Source organism: Sphaerodactylus townsendi, linkage group LG06 (assembly GCF_021028975.2).
Source record: "Sphaerodactylus townsendi isolate TG3544 linkage group LG06, MPM_Stown_v2.3, whole genome shotgun sequence".
Lineage (NCBI taxonomy): Eukaryota > Metazoa > Chordata > Lepidosauria > Squamata > Sphaerodactylidae > Sphaerodactylus > Sphaerodactylus townsendi.
Window position 1 is genome coordinate 105674105 of NC_059430.1, and position 24988 is coordinate 105699092.

General features: G+C 44.3%; 1 protein-coding gene across 4 annotated transcripts in view; it reads left to right on the forward strand.

The window, feature by feature from the left end:
* TCEA3 (transcription elongation factor A3) overlaps positions 1-15838 on the forward strand; it is a 33048-nt gene extending 17210 nt beyond the window's left edge. For all 4 annotated transcript variants that reach the window (XM_048501368.1, XM_048501369.1, XM_048501371.1 and 1 more), the window contains 7 exons: positions 423-500; positions 3396-3556; positions 7542-7598; positions 9192-9346; positions 9854-10000; positions 11574-11645; positions 14819-15838. In XM_048501368.1, coding sequence (XP_048357325.1) covers positions 423-500; positions 3396-3556; positions 7542-7598; positions 9192-9346; positions 9854-10000; positions 11574-11645; positions 14819-14827 — 679 coding nt within the window. In that variant the 3' untranslated portion in view covers positions 14828-15838. The remainder of the gene's footprint in view (positions 1-422; positions 501-3395; positions 3557-7541; positions 7599-9191; positions 9347-9853; positions 10001-11573; positions 11646-14818) is intronic.
* Positions 15839-24988: the final 9150 nt, after the last annotated feature.

Sequence of the window (24988 nt, forward strand, 5' to 3'; positions counted from 1 at the left end):
TATTGGGGTAAAATATGATAATATGTTTTGAACTTGTTTTGTATGTCAGCTTGTATTGTGAAATAATAAAGTTTTTTTTTAAAAAAAAACGGAGAAACAAAGAACCATGTACACTGCCCTGTGTCCCTTAAAAGAATGCTGGAACAAAAAACATAATAATTAGTAATTTGAATCTCTGCATTCCAGGTTGTGTTTTACGTGGTGGGTGGGGGAAGGGAAAGAAGATTGTAAGCCCTTTTGAGTCTCCTTACAGGAGAGAAAGGGGGATATAAATCCAAGCTACTCCTCTTCCTCCTCTCCTCCTCCTCCTCCTCCTCCTCCTCCTCTTCTTCTGTTTTATTCACATATAATTCAACTCGACTGTTCTTGAAGGATGTGTGCTTTGGCATCCCTGATTTTAAATAGTTGCATTTTGTTTTCAGGAGATCCTCCACATGCTCCAATCCAGCTTCTTCTCCTACTGGGTCTCGGAAAAAATCCACAGATGGCAAAGAGGAAAGGTGAGGGGACAGAAGAAGATCATAATGTATAATAGATACAGTTAGTGGTGGAGAATGTGGGAGCCACAGGGAATCCCCCTCCCCCAGGTGGCATTCCTAGTGTGTGGGGCCCTCTTCCCAGTTTTGGGACAAGGGTTGCTGATTCTGGGTAGGGAAATACCTGGAGATTTAGGGAATCTGGAGAGGGTGGGGAAGGACTTCAGTGGGGTTTAGTGCCATAACGTCCACTTTCCAAAGCAGCCATTTTCTCCTCGGATCTGTATCACCTGGAGATTAGTTGCAATCTTCAACTATCACCTGGAGGTTGGCAACCATCTGGCATATTCCAGGCTTTATCACAGGTGTCAAACTCGCAGCCCTCCAGATGTTATGGACTACAGTTCCCATCATCCCCTGCCAGCATCATGCTGGCAGGGGATGATGGGAACTGCAGTCCATAACATCTGGAGGGCCACGAGTTAGACACCTGTGTGAGTCTAGCTGTTGGACAAGATATTACCTGCCTGCACTGGCTTCTAGAAAGTGTCTGGGTTGCTGGCCTCTCTCAGCCAATGAGGTTGTGCTACATTACCAACTTCTCTTACAAAAAGTTCCACAGACTTAGTCCCTTTTGGAGGAAAGAGAACTGGGGGTTGTAGGTTGTTTTGTTGTTGCTTTTTTTTTACAAATTACATGAGGATTGATTGGAGGTGAAGAAACAGTCCTTCAGAGCAACAGATCTGCTGTCTTGCACCTGATCCTGAGAGATCCTGCATTCCCAGTTGTCTGCTTCCTTTCTCCTGTTCTTCCAGAATTTGAACGGCTGTCTCTTTACACATTCTCTGCCCCAGCCCGCTTCAGCTGGGGATATCACTTCCTTCAAACTCTGATGAATGTTTGGATGGAGACTTTTCCTATCCATTGAAGCCTACTGAGGCAATATCTACAAGGGTTAAGAAGCATTACTATTGTTTTTTATTGTAAGTGGTGGCTCACCCTAGACAGCTCCCTTTCAGGCTGAGCCCTTAGGACAGACTCATTCGCATTAACCATACCCCCACTCACAAACATCACGAAAATATGACTTGAATGTGTAATGAAGTTCACCTCATGCTTATCAACAGCAGTCATAATTCATTTCTGAGGGGCAGAATGGTTCTCAAAATCCATCAAAGCAACTCCCCCCTGTCTGAGTGACCAAATGTGCAGGCTACGTTTCTTTCCAGCTGTTGAGGCAAAATAAATAATAGCCTGTCAACCTAAGATGACTCTTACAGGATTAGTGTCCAGCAGAGGCCAAGAAAAAATCCTGGTTTGTAGCTCAGGTCTGCCCTATAGAGATACTAGTTTCCCCTTGAGAAATTTCTGGAGATTAGGGACCAGAGCCTGGAAAAAGCAGAGTTTAGGGAGGACAATGGCGTATCGGGGGTCAGGATAGAGGGGGCATCGACCCAAGCGCCATTCACTTGCATCATGTGGGGGGCATATGGTGGCCCACTTCCTCTCTGCCCCCCCCCCTTGCCCAGCCCTGGACTGAACTCCACTCTCCCCACAACACCTCCCCATAAGAGAAAAGAAGAAGCCGCAGATCTTCTTCCGCCACATAAGAATGGGGCAAAAAACAACCCAACCTCCCTCTGCTATTCCCCCACTCTCTCTCCAGCCTAGCTTTCCAGTCGTGCACCCAGGGCACCAAACTCACTCTGGCTCTGGGCCTTTCAGAGCACTTGGCTTGCTGTTGACCTGGAGCGGCTGCCTGGCTTGACTCTCTCCTGATGCCCAGGTGAAGAGCGACTTGGAGAGAAATTTCTGGCCCTGCTGCCTCATGCTTGTGCCCTGGCGCCAACTCTGTATTTTTTTTTTCGGGGGTGGGAGGAGTTTGGTGGGGGATCTAGATGGGGTAGTTCAATGGGGTGGTGGTGTTCAGCCGGGGGGTGGGCTTGGGGGGGGGTATGTCACTGCGGGAGGGAGGTCTGGGGGAAATGGTTCCCTCAAAACTTTCTGAAGCTTCCATTTTTTTTCCAGAGGAATTGATTTCTGTTGCCTGTAGATCAGTGGTAACTCTGGGAGATCTCAAGGCCCCACCTGGATTATAGCACCCTAGCTGTCAATTTGCTAGGTGGCCTCAGCTTTCCTATCTGCAATATGTGAATAATAAACCATTTTGCTCCACAGGACTATAGAAAGCGTACGATAGAAGAAAGTATGTGAAATGCTTTGTACAGAGGAAGTTATTATATACATTATTATAATTAGGTACTAGGAAATTTAGTGGAAATGTGAAAGAGTGCGCCGTTTCCAAGGACTGTCACGTGCTTTTAGGTCTTCCAGAGAAATTCTCAAAGGAGGTGCCGTGATACTGTGATTTCAAATATTGCTTCACCATCTCCAGTCAGCCCCTGTGGCGGTCACTGGGGTGGAGGGGGAAAAGGAGCAGGCCCCCATTTGCCTGTCCTCGGTTGGCTTTTGATTTTGTAAAGGAAGCAAGTGGTGTTCCCAGAGACAGTCTTAGGGGCAAAACTCCAGGGCTTTAACACAGGCTGTTGCTAGCCTTCCTTTTTATCCCAAGTAGGATTTGTAGTTCCTCAGACCTCTGAAAGATCAATAAGTTCAGAGTCTAAAATGAACTGCACCTCTGAATGGAAGCATCTTTTTTGTTTCAAGCAGAGAATCCCAGCTTGGTCACAACTCAGACTAAGGCCCCTTCCTCACATGCAGAATAATGCCCTTTCAATCCACTTTCACAATTGTTTGCAAGTGGATTTTGCTATTCCACACAGCTGCAAAGTGCATTGAAAGTGGATTGAAAGTGCTTTATTTTGCATGTGCGGAAGGGGCTTGAGACTGAAGCTAAGGGAAAAATACTGAGCTTTCCGGTTGTTTGTGCTAAGCTTTGCCTTTTCCTGTTCTGTCCAGATCCAATAGCAAGCCAAGGCCAGATGGACCCAAGACACCCACCAGCCCCATCTCCCCAATGTTTGCATCTTCTGCCGCCTTTTTGCCACCCTGCTATCTGACAGGAGACACCGTCCGAGACAAGTGCATCGAGATGATTTCTGGGGCTTTAAAAATGGATGGTGAGAAGTCAAATGGTTATACTTAGGGTACTATTTTTGGACAGCAAGCTGGAAATTAAATGTCATTGTTTGTAGGGTAGAGGAAGGCATAAAATGTTCAACATTTAGTATTAATTAGAACAGTGACTTAGCCCAATTTTCTAGGAGTGTAACTGTTTAGATTTCTTTGGTGACGATATTCATGGCTGGGTTGTGTTCCTGTTTCCAATCCACTGTAACAATAGATCATTTCTCAACTACAGTTCACATGGGCTCTTCTGCACTTGAAGCTTATGCTTGCAGACAGATTCCCAGCTATTCTCGATCTCCATTCTTTCCCTATTATTATTCTTTTCAGACTTTTTCCCTCTACAGGTGCCAATCTTCTAGTTAAACCTAGGCTATCCTTTCTGCTCCTTACCAGTATCCCCTTTCCCTTGTAGCTCACTGGGTTGTCCTTCCACTGACTATTTTGCGACCTTAGTCTAGTTTGATATTTAAGCGCCCCCATAAGATACATATGTTTATCCTCAGTCCCTTATTAAGTTTCCTTTCTTTTCCTCTTCAGTGTGCCTTGTTTTGCCTGTCTCCAAGCCATGTTTTATTTTAATTCTTGACTTCACAATTTGAGATGTGCTACTTAAACCTTTCTGAAATATTTTTACACCACAGTTCCTCCACAGAGCTCAGGAAGCAGTCATGGGTCTCCCTTTCCTCATTTTTGCCTCACAAAAATCTTGTGAGGTAGTTTAGACTGAAAAAGAATCATTGGCCCAAAGCCCCCCGGAGAACTCCATGAGTGAAGAATGAATCAGATAGGCACTCAGAGATGTTTTAAACTCAGTCTTAAGGGATGAGAGTGCCCCCAATTTGGACTAGGATTATAGCACGTGGGAATGGGAGAATTTTAAGCCTTCTCTTCACTTTTTTCCAAACCTGAAAAGGCCCTGGAGAGCCAGTGTTTGCTCCACTGGACTTACGCTGTATGGAAATTTGAGGCTGAGTCTCCCAGAACTGAACTCCGCCTACTGTGCCACAGGCCTCTCAGCCGGAACTCCACCATCTATACTATAGACAGCTTCATCAAAACCCAGCACCATCTCATTGCCAGAGCTTCCTAGCTGTGGAGATCATGTAGTCAGACTGTCAGCTTCCTTATGAACTTGCCTGTTTTTAAAGTTCTGGGGCCCTGACCCAGGAGCCCCGTTCTTCAGAGATTAGGCAATGTTAAAAGCTCCCTGCTCAGGTTTCTCTTTACCAGTTTGAAAGGAAAGGCATTGACGAGACAGGTTTATGAATTTCTCTGCTGACTTGTTAAACTCATACACTTTGGCTTTGTCGGCAACAAAAAGTTCCACCTTAATGTGCACAAAAGTTACCAGAATGCTGGTTCAGTTTGTCAGCCTCATGGAAAGGAAACTTTCTTTCTTTAGCCTTTATTTGGCATAAAACAAATAAAATAAAATCCTATCAAAAATACAGAACTTATAATAAAAGCAGTATTCAAATACAAACTATATAGCATAAGTGTAGGCTACTGGATATACATCACTTCCAATTAAAAATTTGCTACCATTTCACAAGTTGTGAGATCAGAATTATCCAGGAAAGGAAACTAAGGAGGCCATGGACAGGCCTAGCAGGAGAGGGAGGGGAAAACTAGGAAGGCAAAATTCCTGGTCACTCAAGGACAAACAAAATGAGTTTTAAAGTTAGGCCTGGTTACTGGGAAGCAGCAAAGCAGTGAAATAACTCCATTTCTGTGCAGGAAGACTGCTTGGAGGGGAAGGCAAGAGCCCTTTATCCTCCTGTAACAGCTTCCCAAACCCATTTGAGCTCTCCCCTATTTTTAAAAAGGAATTTTCTGAAGTTTCTGTGTGGCTGCAGATCTGGTTTCCCTGGCCCAGCTCATTAAAAACCCAGATGTGCAGTTTGGCCATCAGAAGACCCACAGACACGGGCCATTCAAATGATTTGGTTTGGGGCCTGAGTGGTGGAGAATGAAGGAGGAGGAAGAAGAGCTTGTTTTTATATCTCACTTTTCTCAACCATAAGGAGTCTTAAAGCGGCTTACAAACTCCTTCCCTTCCTCTCCCCCCAACAGGCACCTTGTGAAGTAGGTGGGGCTGGGGAGATAACTATAACTAGCCCAAGATTACCCAGCAGGCTTTGTGGGCAAGAGTGGAAAAAACAAATCCAGTTCACCAGATAAGAGTCCACCGCTCATGCGGAAGAGTGGGGAATAGAACCTGGTCCTCCAGATTAGAGTCCATTGCTGTTAACCACTATGCACCATTTGTCTTAGAGGACCATGGTGGTTCCTCCAAGTCTGTACTCTTTACTTTGCTTCTGTATCTTCCGAGGGTCGGATATTTACATCCTCAAGACTACCCCTCTTGAAATCCCTGCCAATTAGCAGTTATTTTGGCATTGTTTGTCAACACCTCCAAAGGTGCTGAAATCAGCATGAGTTCCCCATTCCAGCCACAGCTTTTCCGTTTGGTGTCAACACTTCAACTATCCTTTTCTGTTCCTTTCATCCTGAGCTATCTTAATCGGCAACAGCAGTAGCGTTCTCGTTAAAGAATGAAAAGAATCTATGGTCGGGGCCTTGGATTTATTGAATTCCCTGATCATGGTTTCACCAGTTTTTCACTAGTCTGGCTATGGTTCAGTTTACAGCAAGTAACAGCCTGTTCGACATGTAGACACCATCTCAGGACTTTTTAACCATTCTTGAGATGCAGCCAGAAGGACAAATCTGTACCTCCTACCTTTGGGGCTTAAATCATGCCAATTCAGGCCTCTTCCTCATGGGACCCAGAGAAAGAATGCTTCTGTTTTGGCATACAAAGATGATTGTATGGAATTGTCGTTGGCTTGGCTTTTAGGTGCTAGCTGAAGACTGTTTGATTCATTCTCCCCTTCAGATGTTCCTCTGACCTTACATTGCTATCACTCCATTACTGTTTTTAAAAAATGTTTAATTGTTCTCCAAGGTTGTAAGCTGTGGTTGTGCTTATGTTAATTTTCAACGCCTCCTTTTTTTTCTTTTAATGGAAAAACCAAAAAAAAATTTTAATGGAAAAACAAAAAAATAATTATGTTGTATACACAAATATGTGCATCGCCTTAGCAAAGGACTGGGGATTACCAATGACTGTTTTTAATGAATGTCTGTGCCCTTTTCTTAATCACAGTTGAATCCCCACTTAATTATATCTGCCTAATTAGATAATTACTTAACTATATCTCACACTATACCATGTTTGCTCAAAGGGAAGATGACACTGAAGGTAAGATTACACCCTTAAAATTTTTATAAAGCTGCACAGAATAATTACTGGATTTAGAAGTATCTTATGTGTGACTGTATGGCGACCTCCTTTTTCTTTCTTTGCGTATCTGTGGAAAAAAACTAGTCTTGTGTTTGACTAAATTCTATACATGCTGCACTTTGTGGCCATTTGACTTTGCTGTAATGTACTCTTTTCTTTATAACCTCATAAATGCCTGCCTAATTAGGGCCCCTGACACATGTTTGACAAAGTGTGCTCTATTCCACAGAAGCTTATGTTGGAATAAAATTTTGTTAGCCCTTACAGGGTCACAAAGCTTCCATTTGTTTATTTTTCTTAAGATGCCCAGGTTTCTCATTTCTGTAGCTGCAAGGAAACTTCCAGAGACCTGATATCCCCTCTAGGGGAAGCGGCCAGAGCAATTTAAGGAGGTTGATGTGAACTGGAGAGATTTGGGAGGGTTTTGCTGTATCTGTTTCTGTCTTTTACCTTTTACCTGAAACCCGATCGCCATGAGCCTTCCCAGCATTTTTAAGTAGCCTGGAGATGGAGGCAGTTGGGGAAATGCGGTGGGCTGGGGCAAGAATACCTCTCGATTTGGCTTGTTTCTTAGCGAGTTCTTCTTTCCTCAAAGGCAATTTTGGTTCTCTTGGCTCCACATGTGCAAACATCTGTTATCTTATTCCTCTTTGCAACTCTCTTTACAGATGATTACAAAGAATTTGGAGTTAATTGTGATAAGATGGGAGCTGAAATTGAAGATCATATCCTTTCAGGAGTACAGTTTCTTGGTTGTGGGTATGGGCTGAAGGAAGCTCTTGGTCGGATGGAGCTTGAATATCTACAGCCAGTTTTGAGGCACTGCAAAAGTGAGATCTGAAACACATTTCTATGAGGTAGAGGAAGTCTTGACGAGGCTTTCAGTAGTTTCCTGCTGGGGAAGAGGAATCCCTTTCTTCTGGTTTCTGTTTCCTCCAGCTGCTCTTGTGGCCAGCAGGAGAAAAATGATGTAAAAAACACTAGCATTTGGCAACAGTATGTCATCACTTCCAGGTTTTCCCCAGAAGTGACCAATCCGCTTTAGGAAGTTCCGGAAACCCCTGTAATTTTACCATAGAGTATCTGGTAATTCCTAGAAAGGTATGACACTCCAAAACTTTTCCCTGGAGTGACATCACATCATTACCCAGTTCCCTTGGGGGAGAAGAAAAATGCTTGCACCGTCCCTGTTGCATTTCAGTAATAAGGTTGCTAGAGGAGAATAGATCAGAATACCTGTCCCGTTCTTTCCAGTCTCCAGGTGGGGTTCGAAGATCTCAAGAGATTACCTGATCTCCAGGCTGCAGAGATCAGATTCCCATGAGAAAATAGTTGCTTTGAAGGGTGGACTCTATGGCATTAAGCCCCACCCCCAAATCTCCAGAAATTTTCCAACCCAGAACTGGCAACCATGAAACATCTTGTTTCTTTGCTGAGAAACACCAAACATCTTTGAGGGTCAGAACACTGGGTTATTCAACTCCTCCAATGTATCTCAGAGGCTTGCATTTCAGTTACAAGTTACTGGAAAGCAGTGGAGAAATATTCTGCCTGGGGGGGAAGAAGACGAGTTGGATTTATATCCCCCCCTTTCTCTCCTGCAAGGAGACTCAAAGGGGTTTACAAACACTTTTCCCTTCCCCCCCAACAACAAACACCCTGTAAGGTGGGTGGGGCTCAGAAAGCTCCGAAGAACTGTGACTAGCCCAAGGTCACCCAGCTGGCATGTGTTGGAGTGCACAAGCTAATCTAGTTCACCAGATAAGCCTCCACAGCTCAAGTGGCAGAGTGGGGAATCAAACCGGGTTCTCCAGATTAGAACGCACCTGCTCTTAACTACTGTACCTCGCTGGATCTAACAGCATCTCTCTGACCTCCCTAGGCACATAATTTCCCCATGGCATCCCAGGGGATTGTGTTGACTTCACTGAAATGAAAGGAATTATGTGGCCCATGATGGAACTAAAGGGCTACTTAGCTCCGGTCAAGATCCATTATGGTTCAGACTGAGTTGGTTAAATGGACAGCAGCACTTCAGATGGCAGCCAATCATGTTTGGGAATGTTCTTGGTTGCTCACTAGAACTTCCACGTTCAGAGGCTGTCTATCTCTGAACTCCAGTTTTTGGGGGCCATAGTGAGTAAGAGCCATTGACTTTCATGCTTTGGTTGTAGACTTCCTAAAGGCATTCAGCTGGCTGGGAAAACAGGATGCTGAGCTTTTGGTCCAAACCAGAATGGCCATGCTTATGACTCTCAAGGGTACAAGGAAAACTAGCTGCCCCAGTCTGTTTTGTGCTTATTCCTTGATTCTGCCACATATCTACCAAGAGCTGAAAGGCACTGATATGAAATACCGTAACCGTGTGAGGAGCCGGATCAGCAACCTGAAGGATCCCAAGAACCCCAGCTTGCGCAGAAATGTGTTGAGTGGGGCCATATCACCCAGCCTCATCGCCAAGATGACTGCGGAAGTAAGTGTGGGAAGTGTGGTATCGTAATTACCTTTATAACCACAGGTGAGTTTGATGGAACTGGCCCACTTCTCATTTAAGGGTGGGAGAGGGGGGATCTGAAATCCTAAAACGTTTAAAATACATTTCCAATTTTCCTGTATATGGTGGTGTAGTCAGAGTGTAGAATGAGGTTCCGGGAGACCAAACCTCACACTTGTTGGTTTTCCCAGTGGGTCAAATAGCAACCCCCCCACCCCCCCAGATAATTTAAGTTAAGAAAATAGGGGAGAGGGAGCTGAAACCTCTTCTCCACACAAGCCATAGGCACAATCCACTACACATGTGGAAACTGAGAAGCCATTGATTAAACACAGGACACAAAGTGGGGACATTGGGCCAAACCAGCTTCCTCTGCAGTGTGTTAATGGGTACTTGTAAGTCCTACTGTGAGGGTGTGGAAATATGTCAGTCGGAGCTTAAGCTCTGGAATGGTCTCTGATCACAGTTCCCCCTTTATGTGTTCAGGAAATGGCGAGTGACGAACTGAAGGAGCTGAGGAACGCTATGACCCAAGAAGCCATCCGAGAGCATCAGATGGCAAAGACGGGAGGCACCGCAACAGATCTCTTCCAGTGTGGCAAATGCAAGAAGAAGAATTGCACATATAATCAGGTGAGGTGCCAGACTTGGCAAGAGCTTTGCAATTACTGAAGCCGGAGAAAACGAGGGGATTCTAAGGCAGCGGTTTCCAACATGGCACCCATTAAACTGTTTTCAGAAATCACTGCCTGCATCATAATGAGACGCTTGGCTGGGAAACTCCAAACATTTTATGATTGGTCCTGCCTCCCATGGCTGCCATTTTGTGGTGGTGCCCAGTGCACTTCCCCAGATTCCTAAAATGCCTGCAGGGTCAACAAGATTGAAGACTGTTGTCCTAAAATTAATTTTCTGGCAGAGCTGGATCTTGACTCAAGCCTACATAGTAGATCTGCCCTTTGGTGACCACTAGGGTGAGTGTATGTGTGTGTAAGTGGGTATACTGGCAGTGGAAGAAACAGTTACTGCCAACATCTCAGACGTCTGGGATGGTGATGATGGCATGAACAAAAATACTCTATGGGTGATGAATGGGAGGGAGTTGCTGCCACAGGATTGTCTGATTGCACCTATCATAAATGGATGTTTGGGCAGGGTAGGCATATTCATGAAGGATAGCTCCCTAAAAGCCATGCTGGCTTAAAGCCAAACTAGATGTTCTTTAGGTAGCCTTCCTCCAGCCAAAAAAATTAAACTTGAGCCAAAAGGAAAAAGATCCTTAGTCTCTCCCTCCACAGATCTTCGTCTCTCTCCAGCAGCGCAGATATGCAGACCAAATGTTGGCATGATTGAGTCAAGTTGCAGAATTCAGTATTTTGTGATGCAAAATTGCACTTCGGATTCAGCAAAGCAGAATATACATAGTAATGACAGTGTTGATAAAGCTGACTTCTTATTTAGTCAGAAACTCAATTTTGGACATAGGGAATAGGATTCTGCTCTCTTTGCCTTTGGGGTTTTGTTTAGAACATGGGTGTCAATCAGCGGCTTGACCACTGAACCCAACCTGTGACTCCATTCTCATCATAGTGCTAACGATGAGGGACCAAGGGATGGACAGGTAGAATTGTACTAAAAGAAACAAATTCTGTTCCTCCTTCAGTTACCATGCAACAAGACCTTGAGTTATAAATCTGGAACCTTGGTTCTGAGAGCTCACAAAACTGGGCAAGTCATGTAATTTGCTTTCACATGCTTGGGTAGGATCTGGTGGTATGGAGGAGGTGGTTTAAGGTCCCCAGTGATCTGTAGCAAACCTATATTCTGGAATTCCTGAGACGAATTAAAGCTGGCCTACTCCTGAATCCTTTCACTGCCAGCAGAAGCTATACATAATTTGCTCAGGAGGCAGGCTTGGTGCAGTTCTTCTACCTCAGGCATTTGCTGCCAATTATCAAAGATTGTTAAATAGAATAATATGCTGGAAATTGTTTAAAGCATGTTCGTATTTAAGTAAAAAATAATATCATTAATCGAGTTTGCCTGTGTCTTCTATAAAGTTTGTATCTCCGGTACCTGTCATTACATGTTATGGTTGAAATGACCCGACTTGACCAAATGATATTTATGTCGTATCCCGCCCTTGTATCAAATGAGTTCAACATTTCTGGTTTAGAAAATTGCTCAAGCTGGCTTTCTCCTTCAGGTCCAAACGCGGAGTGCTGATGAACCCATGACAACATTTGTTCTGTGTAACGAATGTGGGAACCGGTGGAAGGTCTGTACCATTTGTTGTTCTTCAGCCTCACCACATACCCCTATAGTCCAGTATCTCCTCCACAAACCCTACCTTATGCAGCTCGAGATCAGAGATTTTCCAACTGGAGTCCTTTACGTCAGGACTTATAAACCTGTCAGGAGTTCTGTGAACCAACTATCCAGTGTTTGTCTTTCTTCAAAATATCAGGTGCATATGGGCCCAATTTCAGTTGAACCGAGTCATCAGAGAAGAGAGATTCAAGAGCTTCCCCTCCTCATAGGAAAACATTCAAAGTGTGATCCTCTACTTCACTGAGAGCCAGCATGGTGTAGTTCTCAAGAGCAGTGGACTCTAATCTGGAGAACTGGTTTTGATTCCTGACTCCTCCACCTGAGTGGCAGACTCTTATCTAGTGAACTGGACTTGTTTCCCTGCTCCTACCTATAATGCCTGGTGGGTGACCTTGGGCTAGTCACAGTTCTTTGGAACTCTCTCAGCCCCACCTACTTCACAAAGTATCTGTTGTGGAGAGAGGAAGAGAAGGAGTTTGTAAGCCCCTTGAGTCTCCTTACAGGAGAGAAAGACGGGCTATAAATCCAAACTCCTCCTCCTCCTCCTCCTCCTCTTCCTTCATTGATTCCCAGTATGGTACCTATGTGTGCTGTGCAACTTGCCGCTTAATTTTCTGGGGCCCACTTCCATCTTCTCCAGAGCAGAGCCATTTCTGGTTTTCTTCCATCTCATTAAGAGTAGGAGGTACTTCAGACGAGTCCAGAGTAGGAGGATGCTTGACTTGGAACTTCCCAACATGATTTCAGCCTTCTAGGGTAGCCATGTTGTGCCCACAGACTCAACAAGGTGGGAGACTCTGCTTAGCCTGCATTCTGCCGTGGATCCAGTATGATGTAGTACTCCAGTATTCTAGCCCCTGCAGGTGTGAATCAGGCCCAAGGGTTTCCAATACTGCCTTGTCAGATGCCTGAAATTTTTGGGGTGGTGTATGGGGAGGACAGAGTTTGAGGAGAATGCAATATCACTTCCAAGGTGATGCTCTAGGCCATAGGTGTCAAATTCGCGGCCCTCCAGATGTTATGGACTACAGTTCCCATCATCCCCTGCCAGCATCATACTGGCAGGGGATGATGGGAACTGTAGTCTATACATCTGGAGGGCCGCGAGTTTGACACCTGTGCTCTAGGCTGTCTCCCCTGGTCTCTAAGAGAAATTCCAAGAGCATCTCTAAGTGTAGAGGTACCATTTGTTCCACTCCTCAGTTCCTCAGAGGCCGATTGGCATGGAATTTCCCACCACAGGAGGGCAAATAGGAGGCCAAATTTCCTTGCATGGCTGATGATTTAAAGTGGAGCTTTGACAAAACGTTTGGTCGCCAGATGTTTCTTATCCAATAACCCTCCAGATGAAATTTACATTTTTTACTGCAGATTGCTCTGCATAAATCACTGTTTCTTCTTCTATCATAGTTTCCCCCCCGCCCCCCCCAACATATTCACTGAAGTGAAGATGTGATCTAGCCTAGGGTAATTTAGATGTCTGTCTGAACAGAAGGTATATTCTCAGGGAAGAAAAACAGTTTCTTGCAGGCAAATGACATACCTTTTCCAATAGCGTGGGATTATGTCAAACAATAAAACAAACACCCTAGATACAGCAAAGGATTGATTAAAATGATTGGATGGCCATCAGGCAGTAATGTCTTTGCTTTATATGAGGCAGAATACCTTTCAATATGAGAACAAATCAAGAAAAAAGCTTGACACCCTTACTGTCAGAAAAAAAATAGATTCGTGCAATATTGTTACAGCTAAGTCTAGGATGGGAAATCGGGTTCATGAATCGCCACGAATCATAGAGGAATGCAAGGATTTTTAAATTAAAGAACTTGTCTTGCACAGAAGTTGTCAGAACTTGAAATTAAAAAAAATTCTTTAAGAAATGGAAAAGTCAGGTAATATACCTTCTGGTAGAATGATTTCACTTATAAATCAGGATTATAAAATCTTTACAGCTATTCTTGCAAAAAGACTAAACCCGCTTTATAGGCCAATAAATAGGACTTGACCGAACAGGATTCTTGGGATATTGTTAGTATTTGGGTTTGAAGAGACATTTCAAGAGTGGATAACCATTTTCCGTTGCTGTCCCTGAAGCCACAGTGCTGGTCAGTGGGTTTTACTCTGCACCATTTAATCTGGAGCAAGGAGTTAGGGAAGGGTGTTCACTTCTCATTAATGTATGTATTAAATTTCTTCCTAGGGGGGTTCTACAAGTGGAACAAATTACAGGGATTAGATACCAAGACACCCAGACAAAACTCATGCTGTATGCCAGTGACAAAAACAAATTCCATAGTCTTGCATGATGTTGGTTAAAATCTTAATTCAAACTAGCGGGGCCCAGCCACGCGTTGCTGTGGCTTATTGTGGTGAAATGCGAAAGGAACAGTAGCAGCAAATTAATTGCAGAGGCCAGCACTACGTGCTCATGGAAACACGCAGGCTGATACTGTGCGATGTCATTGATGTGTGTGACCGCATCCTCCCTCACTTCTCTTCCCTTGCATGGTACCCCTCCCCCTACCTCCCTCCCCTTTCCCTTTGCTAGAGTGGGTGGGTCATATTCAGATACTGGGGCCCCTCCCTCCCCTCCCTTGCATGCCATCCCTCCTCCTACCTCCCTCCCTCCCCTTTCCCTTTGCTAGAGTGGGTGGGTCATATCCAGATGGGCCCCCTCCATCCCTTACCTGGGCATACATTTAGACTCCCTTGCATGCCACCCCTCACTCTCTCCCCTCCCTAACGTCTCTTCCCTTACATGCCTCCCCCTCCATCCCTTACCTGTCATACATTTAGACTTTATTTTACATTGTTGTTAAAAAAAATTGCAGGCTAAGTATTTAGATGTAAGGGTCCCTAATTAAAAATCATATATCAACCAATTTTTTAGAACATGTTGTATAACTTTGTGGTAAGCTTGCAATGATTATTAGGTAACATCTATTTTTCCCTTCTGATCCAAGTTTTATAATTATATTCAATTATATTTCATTTAAAACAAATAAATAACACAGAGTTCTGGATTAGAGCCTTTACATCCAGCTGAAAATGAGTTTCCTGCTCGAAAATCTGAGATGATTCAGAATATGAGACAAGTCTTTATTCTTTGCGTTACAGTTCTGCTGACGTGCCTTTCATCTCTACACATGCCGCTGGTGGTGAAGATGCCGGCCTTTCCCCAAGAAAAGAGACAGGGGAAGTTTTGACTGACCACTGCAAAAATGGAAGTAGGAAAAGGGCAAATCCTGAACGATGAAGGTGCTGGCGTTTGAGCCCAATAACCATCCAGATTCCAACAAATGCAACAAGAGTGAATTCCCTAGTGAGAGACAATGGGGTTGGGGAAAAAATCCAGGCAGCAGTATGAAGAGTTGATAAGTCTGTATGTGTTCTGTCACCATCTCCTGCAAGTATGGAATCCAGCATCCTCAAAATGTTCACTTGCATATTTTTTTTAAAAATAAATAAGGTTCCTAGTTCTTCAGCTTGCAAAGATAGGCTCGAAGTGCTCTGGGCAGCATTTTAGCAAAATCTTCAAGGCAGAGGTAGGCCTGAACAGAACTGCCAGTCTTTGAGGTACACGGTTTCCGTGCCTTGCTGTAGCCAAAGGAGATCACAAAAGTTCAGCTACTCCTGTAGCTAAATTCTTATCACAGTGTAGCTGCATCTCTGACCATTAATTACACAGTCCACTTTTGTGCCTCTGCCTTGTAGATAATGTGCTGTCATAGGATGGCATCCATTGGAAGACTTCTTGGGTGAATCACAACAGATGTAAGAGAACAGAGTAATGCTATCAACTTCTTTAGTTACATCATCAGGGTGGGGTCAAAGGTGAGCTGGGTGTGTTTTTCTTTCCAGGAAGGCCTGAAGTGTCCTTAATGCCTGTGCTGAGCAGGAACCGAGCTTACAGAAGCAAAATGTTAAGTGATAACTCGTCGCTAGTAATCGTGTACATTTAGTAAATTCTGAATTCTCATAATTCATTCTGTCAGTCCTTGAGCAAGGAGGATGGCTCCACAGGGGTCAGCCACTTTTTACAGTTTAAGAGCCAAACTATGTCAAAAGTCAGAGCCGATGTTAAATTGATTGTTATATGTATGATGTCATGCTAATAAAATCATTATATTAAAAAAAGGGGGGCAGATCAACAAAGAGGCAGTATAAGGCAGCCTGATTGCACAGCTTAGCCTATACTGATAATTGACCCATGAAATTTCTGGATGTCAAACATTGTTTTGGTGAGTTCTGTATTAGGAAGTGGCACACATGAAGCTACCGTATATACTCGCATATAAGTCGACTTTTTCATCACATTTTTTGTGCTGAAAAAGCCCTACTCGACTTATACGTGAGCCCCTCCACTGCGCCACTGCTGCCCGTCGTCCCCCTCACTCATCCACTCATCTTTTCCTTTCCCCGCAGGCTCTGAGGCTTGGCTTCAGGGAAGCTGCTGCTCAGGCAGGGTGTCTCTATGATTTTCTTAAAAGGGCAATGCTCCAAAGATTGCTTAAGCATACCCATACTTGACTAGTGCAAGAGGTTCCAGATCTTTATCCTACATGAATGATCCTAGCCTTTTTGGGTTATATGATCTAGTATTGGGAATTACTCATTGGCCCAAAGGACTCATTTATGCAAAATTAACATTCTTAGTTGTTGTTTTTCAGTCTAACCCTTTACACTTCCAAAGGTAGTCTTGGAAGTATGTGGGCAATGCTTAGTGAAACTCCAGAACTTAAAAATCTGAGCAGGATTTCCAGCCTCTGTAGTATAGAATGTCCATGCCTTCTATTGCTTTTGTTGACTTGGAGTATCTGTTGAGGACCACAACATCCAGCTTTTCTTGTGGGTAAAAGTTTGGCTCAAAACAGGCACAGTTCTGATTTGTGATTATGAATTCTATCCTTGTTCCATTTGTGGAGCAACCACAAGGGGGCAGTGGGAGCCCATTGGAAAAGTGTTTTGTCGGAGTGGTGGGGGAACAAACCAGGGTCAGGGCTGAGTGGAAGAAGCAAAGGCCTTTTCCACATGCACAGCTTACCATAGATTTTCCCAGTGGTCAAACCATATGTCTTCATTCGGCACATCACCATCACCCCTATTGTTACCCCCTCTGTCTCTCTGGTTGCATTTACTCCATGCACTACTGCTGAAACTGTATTATTCTTGATGGCGGTGAGATGTCATCCTTGATGCAGAAGAACAACCCTCTTCCCTTTTTTCTTTTGTGCAGGTGCTGTAGGGTTACCGTACAGTTACATTTTGAAGCAGCGGTTAAAAATGTCTCAGCCTCCATTTCAGCCACTGAAAATTACCCACACAAAATGGAAGCCCCCCCCCTCCCCAAAAAACTAGTGGAGCAGGCATCATTATCTGAAGGAACATAAACACATAGCTCGCCCTCTCCCCAAACAGATTTTCCAGCCAAATTAGAGCTGCAGTAACACAAGATTGTTACTTCAGCAGTGCCTTGTCAATTTCCTCCTACAAAAGCATCTTCCCTTGTCAGTTTCACTGGTTACTAATTGCAGAGCAGTACATTGGTAATGCAATATGATAAAGAGATTATTTTTTATTAAAAAAACCTTTCAAAAATGGAGGTTGAGGGGAGGCAGCTTAAACCATGGCCAATTGCGCACAACACACATATGACATCCTGAGGAGATCTTTTAAAAAGCCATTCGGACAGAATGGACAAAAAAAGTATCAGAGGATAAAGAGGTTCTCCCCTCCTGCCCTGCCATTTCTTCCCGCCCATATTTAAAGTTATTACGCCTGACATTTTGTGGTGTTGCAGTGATTCTCCGTGCCTGCAGCTTTTTGCTTAAGATTTTCCTGGGACATCAGCTGTGCAGGTTCTGCTGTTGGGTGCCTTTTCAGCTGGAAAAGTACATTGTCATCTTCAACTCGTTGTACAGAGCTGTCTTCAAAGACATGCAGACATGATCTCAGAATCAATGCTGATTTTCATATTGTGTCTTCGAAGACAACTCATCGAAAATTTTTAAAAAGGGAAAACTATATATTGCCAGAATCGGCAGGACAAGCTGAGTACAACCATGTACTTTTCAGGCTGAAAAGGCACCCAGCAGCGGAGTCTGCAGAGTAAACGTCCTAGGAAACTTTCATCAGATGGCTGCAGGCACAGAGAATCCCTGCAGAACTGCAACATGTTGGATGTGAGTAGTGGAGGAAACGGACAAGAGAGCTGTAATGGTCGGGCAGGACAGCAAGCAAGAGGAGACAACTTGCAGATGACTTGGAGAAAAAGTTGGTAGTTTTGTGTCCTCAAAATTGGATGGCTCGAGCAGAAATAAGTCATCCTGAGGATGTCTTGGGGAAAAAGCTGTGTAGAGTTCCTCCACAAGATGCCTTCTTTTCCATGCTCAGGACATCTTATTTGTGCTATGCAGAATGGACCCATGTCTCTCTGACACTACATAAAAATGCCTTTCATAAGCTGAGCAGTCAGGAAAACCCTTTCTGAAGACTCTAGCCACAAACCTTTTCATAAATGACCTGGAAGTAGGGGTGGGTAGCGTGGTGGCCAAGTTTGCAGATGATACCAAATTATGTAGGGTGGTGAGAACCACAAAGGATTGCGAAGAGCTCCAAGCGGACCTTGATAAATTAGGTGAGTGGGCTAAGAAATGGCAAATGCAGTTCAATGTAGCAAAATGCAAATACTTGGAGTACTGTGTTCAGTTCTGGTCGCCACATCTCAAAAAGGATATTGAAGAGATAGAAAAAGTGCAGAGAAGGGCAACGATGATGATTGAAGGATTGGAGCACCTTCCTTATGAAGGGAGGCTGCAGCGTTTGGGACTCTAGTTTGGAAAGGAGACGTCTGAGGGGGGATATGATTGAAGTCTATAAAATTATGCATGGGGTAGAAAATGTTGACAGAGAAATTTCTCTCTCTTTCTCACAATACTAGAACCAGGGGGCATTCATTGAAAATGCTGGGGGGAAGAATTAGGACTAATAAAAGGAAACACTTCTTCACGCAACGTGTGATTGGTGTTTGGAATATGCTGCCACAGGAGGTGGTGATGGCCACAAACCTGGATAGCTTTAAAAGGGGCTTGGACAGATTTATGGAGGAGAAGTCGATCTATGGCTACCAATCTTGATCCTCCTTGATCTCAGATTGCAAATGCCTTTGCAGACCAGGTGCTCAGGAGCAGCAGCAGCAGCAGAAGGCCATTGCTTTCACATCCTGCACGTGAGCTCCCAAAGGCACCTGGTGGGCCACTGCGAGTAGAAGAGTGCTGGACTAGATGGACTCTGGTCTGATCCAGTAGGCTAGTTCTTATGTTCTTAAACTTCTGGGTCTCAAGTGAATAGTGTTCTTGGTTGATGTTGTCAGCTACCAGTGTTGAATATGTAAGAAGGTCATCCAATCACATGGTGAAGGAATAAAGACTGAAGCCTTGACAACACATAGAGTACTGCTGAGTGGTGGTGGATAGATTATTTTTGTTCATGTCCTTCTGGAGAGCCAGCGTGGTGTAGTGGTTAAGAGCAGGTGCACTCTAATCTGGAGAACCAGGTTTGATTCCCCATTCTGTCACTTGAGCTGTGGAAGCTTATCTGGTGAACTAGATTACCTTGTGCACTCCAGAGCGCTCTCAGCCCCACCCACCTCACAGGGTGTTTGTTGTGAGGGGGGAAGAGAAAGGGGGGATATAAATCCAACTCTTCTTCTTCATCATCTTCTGTTTTGATCACTGTTTTGTTCTGCCTTTTGGAAATACTTTGGATTGTTTACATTTTCTCTGCAAATTATGATGGCTAGAAACATTTCCGCTTAGATTTTTTTTCGGGTTTGTTGATTATTCCCATAAAACGTTTGGCAGAGGTTGCTCTTACCCCAATGTAGGCAGATAACTCTGAACTGCCCTCTGTTAACTCAACCAAACATTCTCCTGTGAATAATGCAGTAGATCATTGAGGCCATGTTGTTTCCTTTCTTATGTTATTGTTGTGAAGTGAAGAGACTCTCTGAATGATAAGGGCTCGGTGAATGGGCTCTTCAGCTGTTTTTATTGTAATGCCACATTGAAATGCATCTGAAATTGGAATGTGTCTTATATGTATTAGTTAAAATAGCAGAGTTTGCCCAGTCAAGCCTCTGAAGATGCCAGCCATAGATGCAGGTGAAATATTCAGAGCAACCACAGCCACACAGCCTGAAAAACTTACAACCACCAATTGATTCTGGCTATGAAAGCCTTCAGCAATACTTAAAAAAATCCCTCCCTGCACAGAAGAGAAATAGTTTGGATTTATACCCCCCTTTCTCTCCTGAAAGGAGACTTAAAGGGGCTTACAATCTTCTTTCCCTTCCCCCCACCCCAACAACAAACACCCTGTGAAGTGGGTGGAGCTGAGAGAGATCCAAAAAACTGTGACTAGCCCAAGGTCGCTCAGCTGGCAATGTGTTGGAGTGCACAAAATAATCTGGTTCACCAGATAAACCTCTACAGCTCAAGCAGCAGAGCAGGGAATCAAACCCAGATTAGAGTGCCCCTGCTTTTAACCACTACACCACGCTGGCTCTCACACCATGGCCTAAATCCAGAGGAGGCCTCATGCCCGGTTTTAAACCGTAACGATACATTGGAAGAGCTGATGACAACTCTTGTCTAGGTTGCACTTCGTGATTACTCAGTACTTAATGTCTAATAAAGGTCTGGATTTGGATTACTCAGCGTTATGGCCAAGGCTGCCATCCAAAGCCAAATTCTTGGGGAGAAACCCCGCTGAATTACATAGGTCTTATGTCTGCGTAAATCAGCTTGGTATTGATCCCTGACTGTCACCATGAACTGCTTGCAAGAACGATGGAATAAAAATGGTGGATACCAATGCAGGCTGTCTTATGTAGGGGTTAGAGTATTGGACACTTAGGTTCCAATTCCCACTTGGCTGCGGAAGCTCACTAGGCGATCTTGTGCTAGTCACAGTTTCTTAGCTTAACCCACCTTGACAGGATTATTATAAGCATAAAATTGAGGCAGGGAAAATGGTCTACCTTTGGGGAGAAAAGTGACATAAATACACACATACCTTGACAGAGGTATGTCTTTATTATTTCTAATGTTCCCAAGCGAAGTCTAGCCTGTGACTGCAAATCCTGACATTGAGGCCTGCCTGAAGTCCAGTTTGGCATCCATGAGAGCAGTCCTGGAAGGGCTGACATGGGAGGGGACACACAGAGATTTAAAAAATAATCCCTGGGGACAGGAAGGCAGCTGCAAAGTTGCAACGTGAATGCAGTTGGCTAAAAACAAGCAGTCAGCTGTGCGTTTGCAGACAATGTTTCAGTGCACTAGCTAAAATGGATCTCAGGTTTGCTAACAAAGACCGCCACATTTTTCTTGCTTTCTGATTTCTACCTCCAAAGGACACTTGTGTTCCACTCCTGTGCTGCAGTCAGATCTGAATTATTGCTGGCTTTTATATTTTTGCAGGGAGCGTTGCCCTTCTTCTCCATCCTCACGGATCCCACAGGACTACCTCCCATTTTTGTTGGCATAAGCGTTTTTTCATTACTACATCCTTACAGTATAACAACTTATTAAAAAAGACATAATGGTCTCATGCCATATTCCATAAAAGTGCTTAGATAGGAGGGGCCCAATTAGTTTTTCTAATAAAATTTTACTGAGGCCTTTGAGGCAATCAGTATACTAATTTCCATTTCTAGGTGAGTCTTCCAGCTAGTTTGTCCAGAACCCCCTTGGTTTAAGGCTTAAGACAGGGGTTGTCAATCTATGGTGCTCCAGACGTTTGTGGACTGCAATTCCCATCAGCCCCTGCCAGTATGGCCAATTGGACATGCTGGCAGGGGCTGATGGGAATTGTAGTCCATGAACATCTGGAGCATCATAGGTTAGCAACCTCCTAGCTTAAGTGTTGAACTAAGATCCAGAAGACCCAGCTCAACTTCCCATGCTTTGCCATTAAGCTTGTTGTGTGACCTTCGACCACTCGCTTTCGAGCCTAGGCTGAAAGTGGCATCATTCCAGGTTTGTAGTGGAATGATTTTTGCCACAGAGATGTGCGAATTCCTAGAGTGCCATGATGTCTTTTCCAGGGTCTCTCAGCCTTTCCTACCTTGCATGGTTGTTATGAGGATCAAATGGGAAGAGAATGAATTAGTGTGACTTACCTGAGTTGAGCTTCATGGCAAATGGGTATTTGAACCTGGTAATCTGACACGCAGAGCAATACACCACACGAGCTATCTTTTCCTTTCCTCTATATTAATGAAAGGCATATGTGTATTGATACACCTAAAACAGTCTTAGCATGATGGTACACGTGATTCCATCAAGGTTCTTTTGATGTGCATAGAATCATAAACATGTATGTACATACCCCGCAAAAATAGTGGGGATTGACTGAAGGGTGGGGAAAATGTGTTCCAGAAGATTGAGAACTGGGGAGAAAAGGGCACAGCTAGAAGGCCTTGGGAGGAGATAGACCAAGAGGTGAGGAAACTTGGGCTAGTGAAGCCTCCACAACTCAAGCGGCAGAGCCAGGAATCAAACCCGGTTCCTCCAGATCAGAGTGCACCTGCTCTTAGCCACTGCTCTTAGCCACTACGCCACTGCTGCTCCCTCAATGTTTGCCACCTCTTGCCCCTAGACTGACCGTCTCCGGCCTCAGTGTTCGCAAACCTCTGCTCAGAAGATGACCTCTTAGTGAACTTGTACTCTTTTTTATATATCATGACAGAACCACTATATGTATTCTTGCAGGAGTTTGGGGACGTGACATGTGGGCTGGTCCAAAGATTATTTTGGGAAGCACCTGGGCCCCATTGTCTGTGCATTTGTCCTGGGGCACCCCGCTTTGGAGCAGCTGGCACAAGAACTGGGCTTTGTCCCCTTGGAGGGCAGAGTCCCCAGAACGTGCAGGCATATGATATGAGGTGGTCCAAACCTTATTTTGATATGCAGAGCTTTTAAATTGTCCAAATCAAGATTGAGGAACTAGGAAATGCGAATAAGGACCTGGGAACCAACTTCCATCTCGTAGAATTCCTGTTGGCAGCTGGGGATGGCGCTTTGGGCTGCCTTGCAGGAGCTCCCTTCAGTGAGCCATTTTGTGATTATTTGCAAGGCACAAGGGACCTTGCAATTTCCCTCTGTCTTTTTTCTCCATGCCTGATGCCGCTTCTTTGCATCCCCACTGAATTCCATTTGCTCTCTCTATTTCTTTCCACAGAATGTACTGCCTCCTCCCAGACAGGTGTTATTTGCAGTTCCCTCAGCCGCTTTTTGCTTTTGTTTGAAAAAATGTGCAACACCTCCAGAGTTGAGCAGCTCTAGCATACACTGTGCTCTCACCCACGGTAATCAAGGCAGCAGCACTTCTGAATTGGGTTATTTGTTCTCCTCTTAGCTAAACAAAGGCTCCCTGAGGAGCTAAGAATCCTTGACACCAGCAGCCATCATCATCATCATCATCTGAACAACTGAGGACACACAAAGAAACTGCTGAACAAGAATAAGATTTATTCAGGTCAACATCATTCCACACATATTGGAAAAAAAGCAGAGTCGGCACACTCTTTGGGATTATGAACACAACAGCTCCAATGGTCTTTTAAAAAAAAATAGCCAGATTTTGTGAGGAGATGTAAGAGAAGAAAAAGTATTTAACCTCTTCCCTAGTCCTTATTTATCCACTTCTAATTGCGCTGCACAGAGGCAGAGATTTCAAAAGTAAATTTCATGCTAAGGGCGACTTAAGGTGCAGAAAAAGTGAACAGGAAGGGGTGAAGAGTATCGTGCTGCTGGGGTGCTTTCCCTGTCAAAACCCCACATGCTGAAGCCATTTTAGTTTTTTAAGAATGTCAGGGCTGCATTCATGTTTGTCAGTAACATGTATGCTTGTTTCCACACAGGGATCTGAAAACACACCCCAGAAGCAGCAGCAGCAGCAGCTGTTACCCGAATTAGTCTGGTCTGTTCCCTTTTGGTTGGGAGAATTAGCTGGCAACAGACCTGCAATGCAAGAAGCCACAGGAGGTGGTGATGGCCACTAACCTGGATAGCTTTAAAGGGGGCTTGGACAGATTTATGGAGGAGAAGTTGATTTATGGCTACCAATCTTGATCCTCTTTGATCTGAGATTGCAAATGCCTTAACAGACCAGGTGCTCGGGAGCAACAGCCGCAGAAGGCCATTGCGTTCACCTCCTGCATGTGAGCTCCCAAAGGCACCTGGTGGGCCACTGCGAGTAGCAGAGAGCTGGACTAGATGGACTCTGGTCTGATCCAGCTGGCTTGTTCTTATGTTCTTATGTTCTTAAGCCTGTAAGGAGATCTATACCAATTTATATAAAAGTCTGTGCCCCAAAGAAACCAGAATGGAGGGAGAAGAGTTACAGTTTTATTAAAGGGTTAAAAATAATTACAATACAAACACAAGTTGTATACACACATCATGCTGCTCACAGCAATTAGGTACCCCTAGTGTACTGACAACCTCTCCTTTCCCTTTCCCAGCTGCACTGTGGTGTAAAGCTATTGCGTACCTCAATTGGGAAAAGAAAGAAGAGTCCTTTAAATGTTTATAAAGGGAAGAAGAAATGCAGAGGAGTGCTTGGAGAGAATGTGATATCACTTCCAGGACTACTTTAAGCATTTCCCCTAATTTCCATGATAGCCGTCATAGAGGCTGAGAGAAATTCCTGAAGTGTCTCTAAGCCTAAACGGGGGCCGTTTTCTCCCACTCCTTGGTGAGCTTTGTGGACTAAGAGGGATTTGAATCTAGATCTTCTAGATCTTAGCTGGACATGCTAACTGCTACAACCACCCTGGCGAGCAGAAGAATGGGACGTTCAAAAGTGACATCTTTTCTTAGTGCTTCAGAGGAAAACTGCCGAGTTGATGAGAGTTGCCATGTTGAGATGTTGTTCAAAACCACACTTGAAAAAGTTTGTGCTACATTGCCATTCATCTCACAGAGTTCACACCTGACAACCCAAGGAGACTTTCAGATGAAATGTTTTCATTTGAGGGTGAGTTATTTTGAGCAACTGAGAAAACATGTTGGGTTTGGGTTTTTTTTGTCAACAGAAATAGAAATAGATCTTCTAGGAGATAACAGTGGGCCTTTTCCTTGCAGGGAAATCTGGCAAGCGTCATGTGTCAAGGCAATTAATTTAAAGGCCACAAAACCTTGTTGTTGATTAAATCTTCAATCAGGGCTTAATTAATTGGGAAAGATGACTCTCCCATCTCTCTGTCCCCACCCACGTTTACGA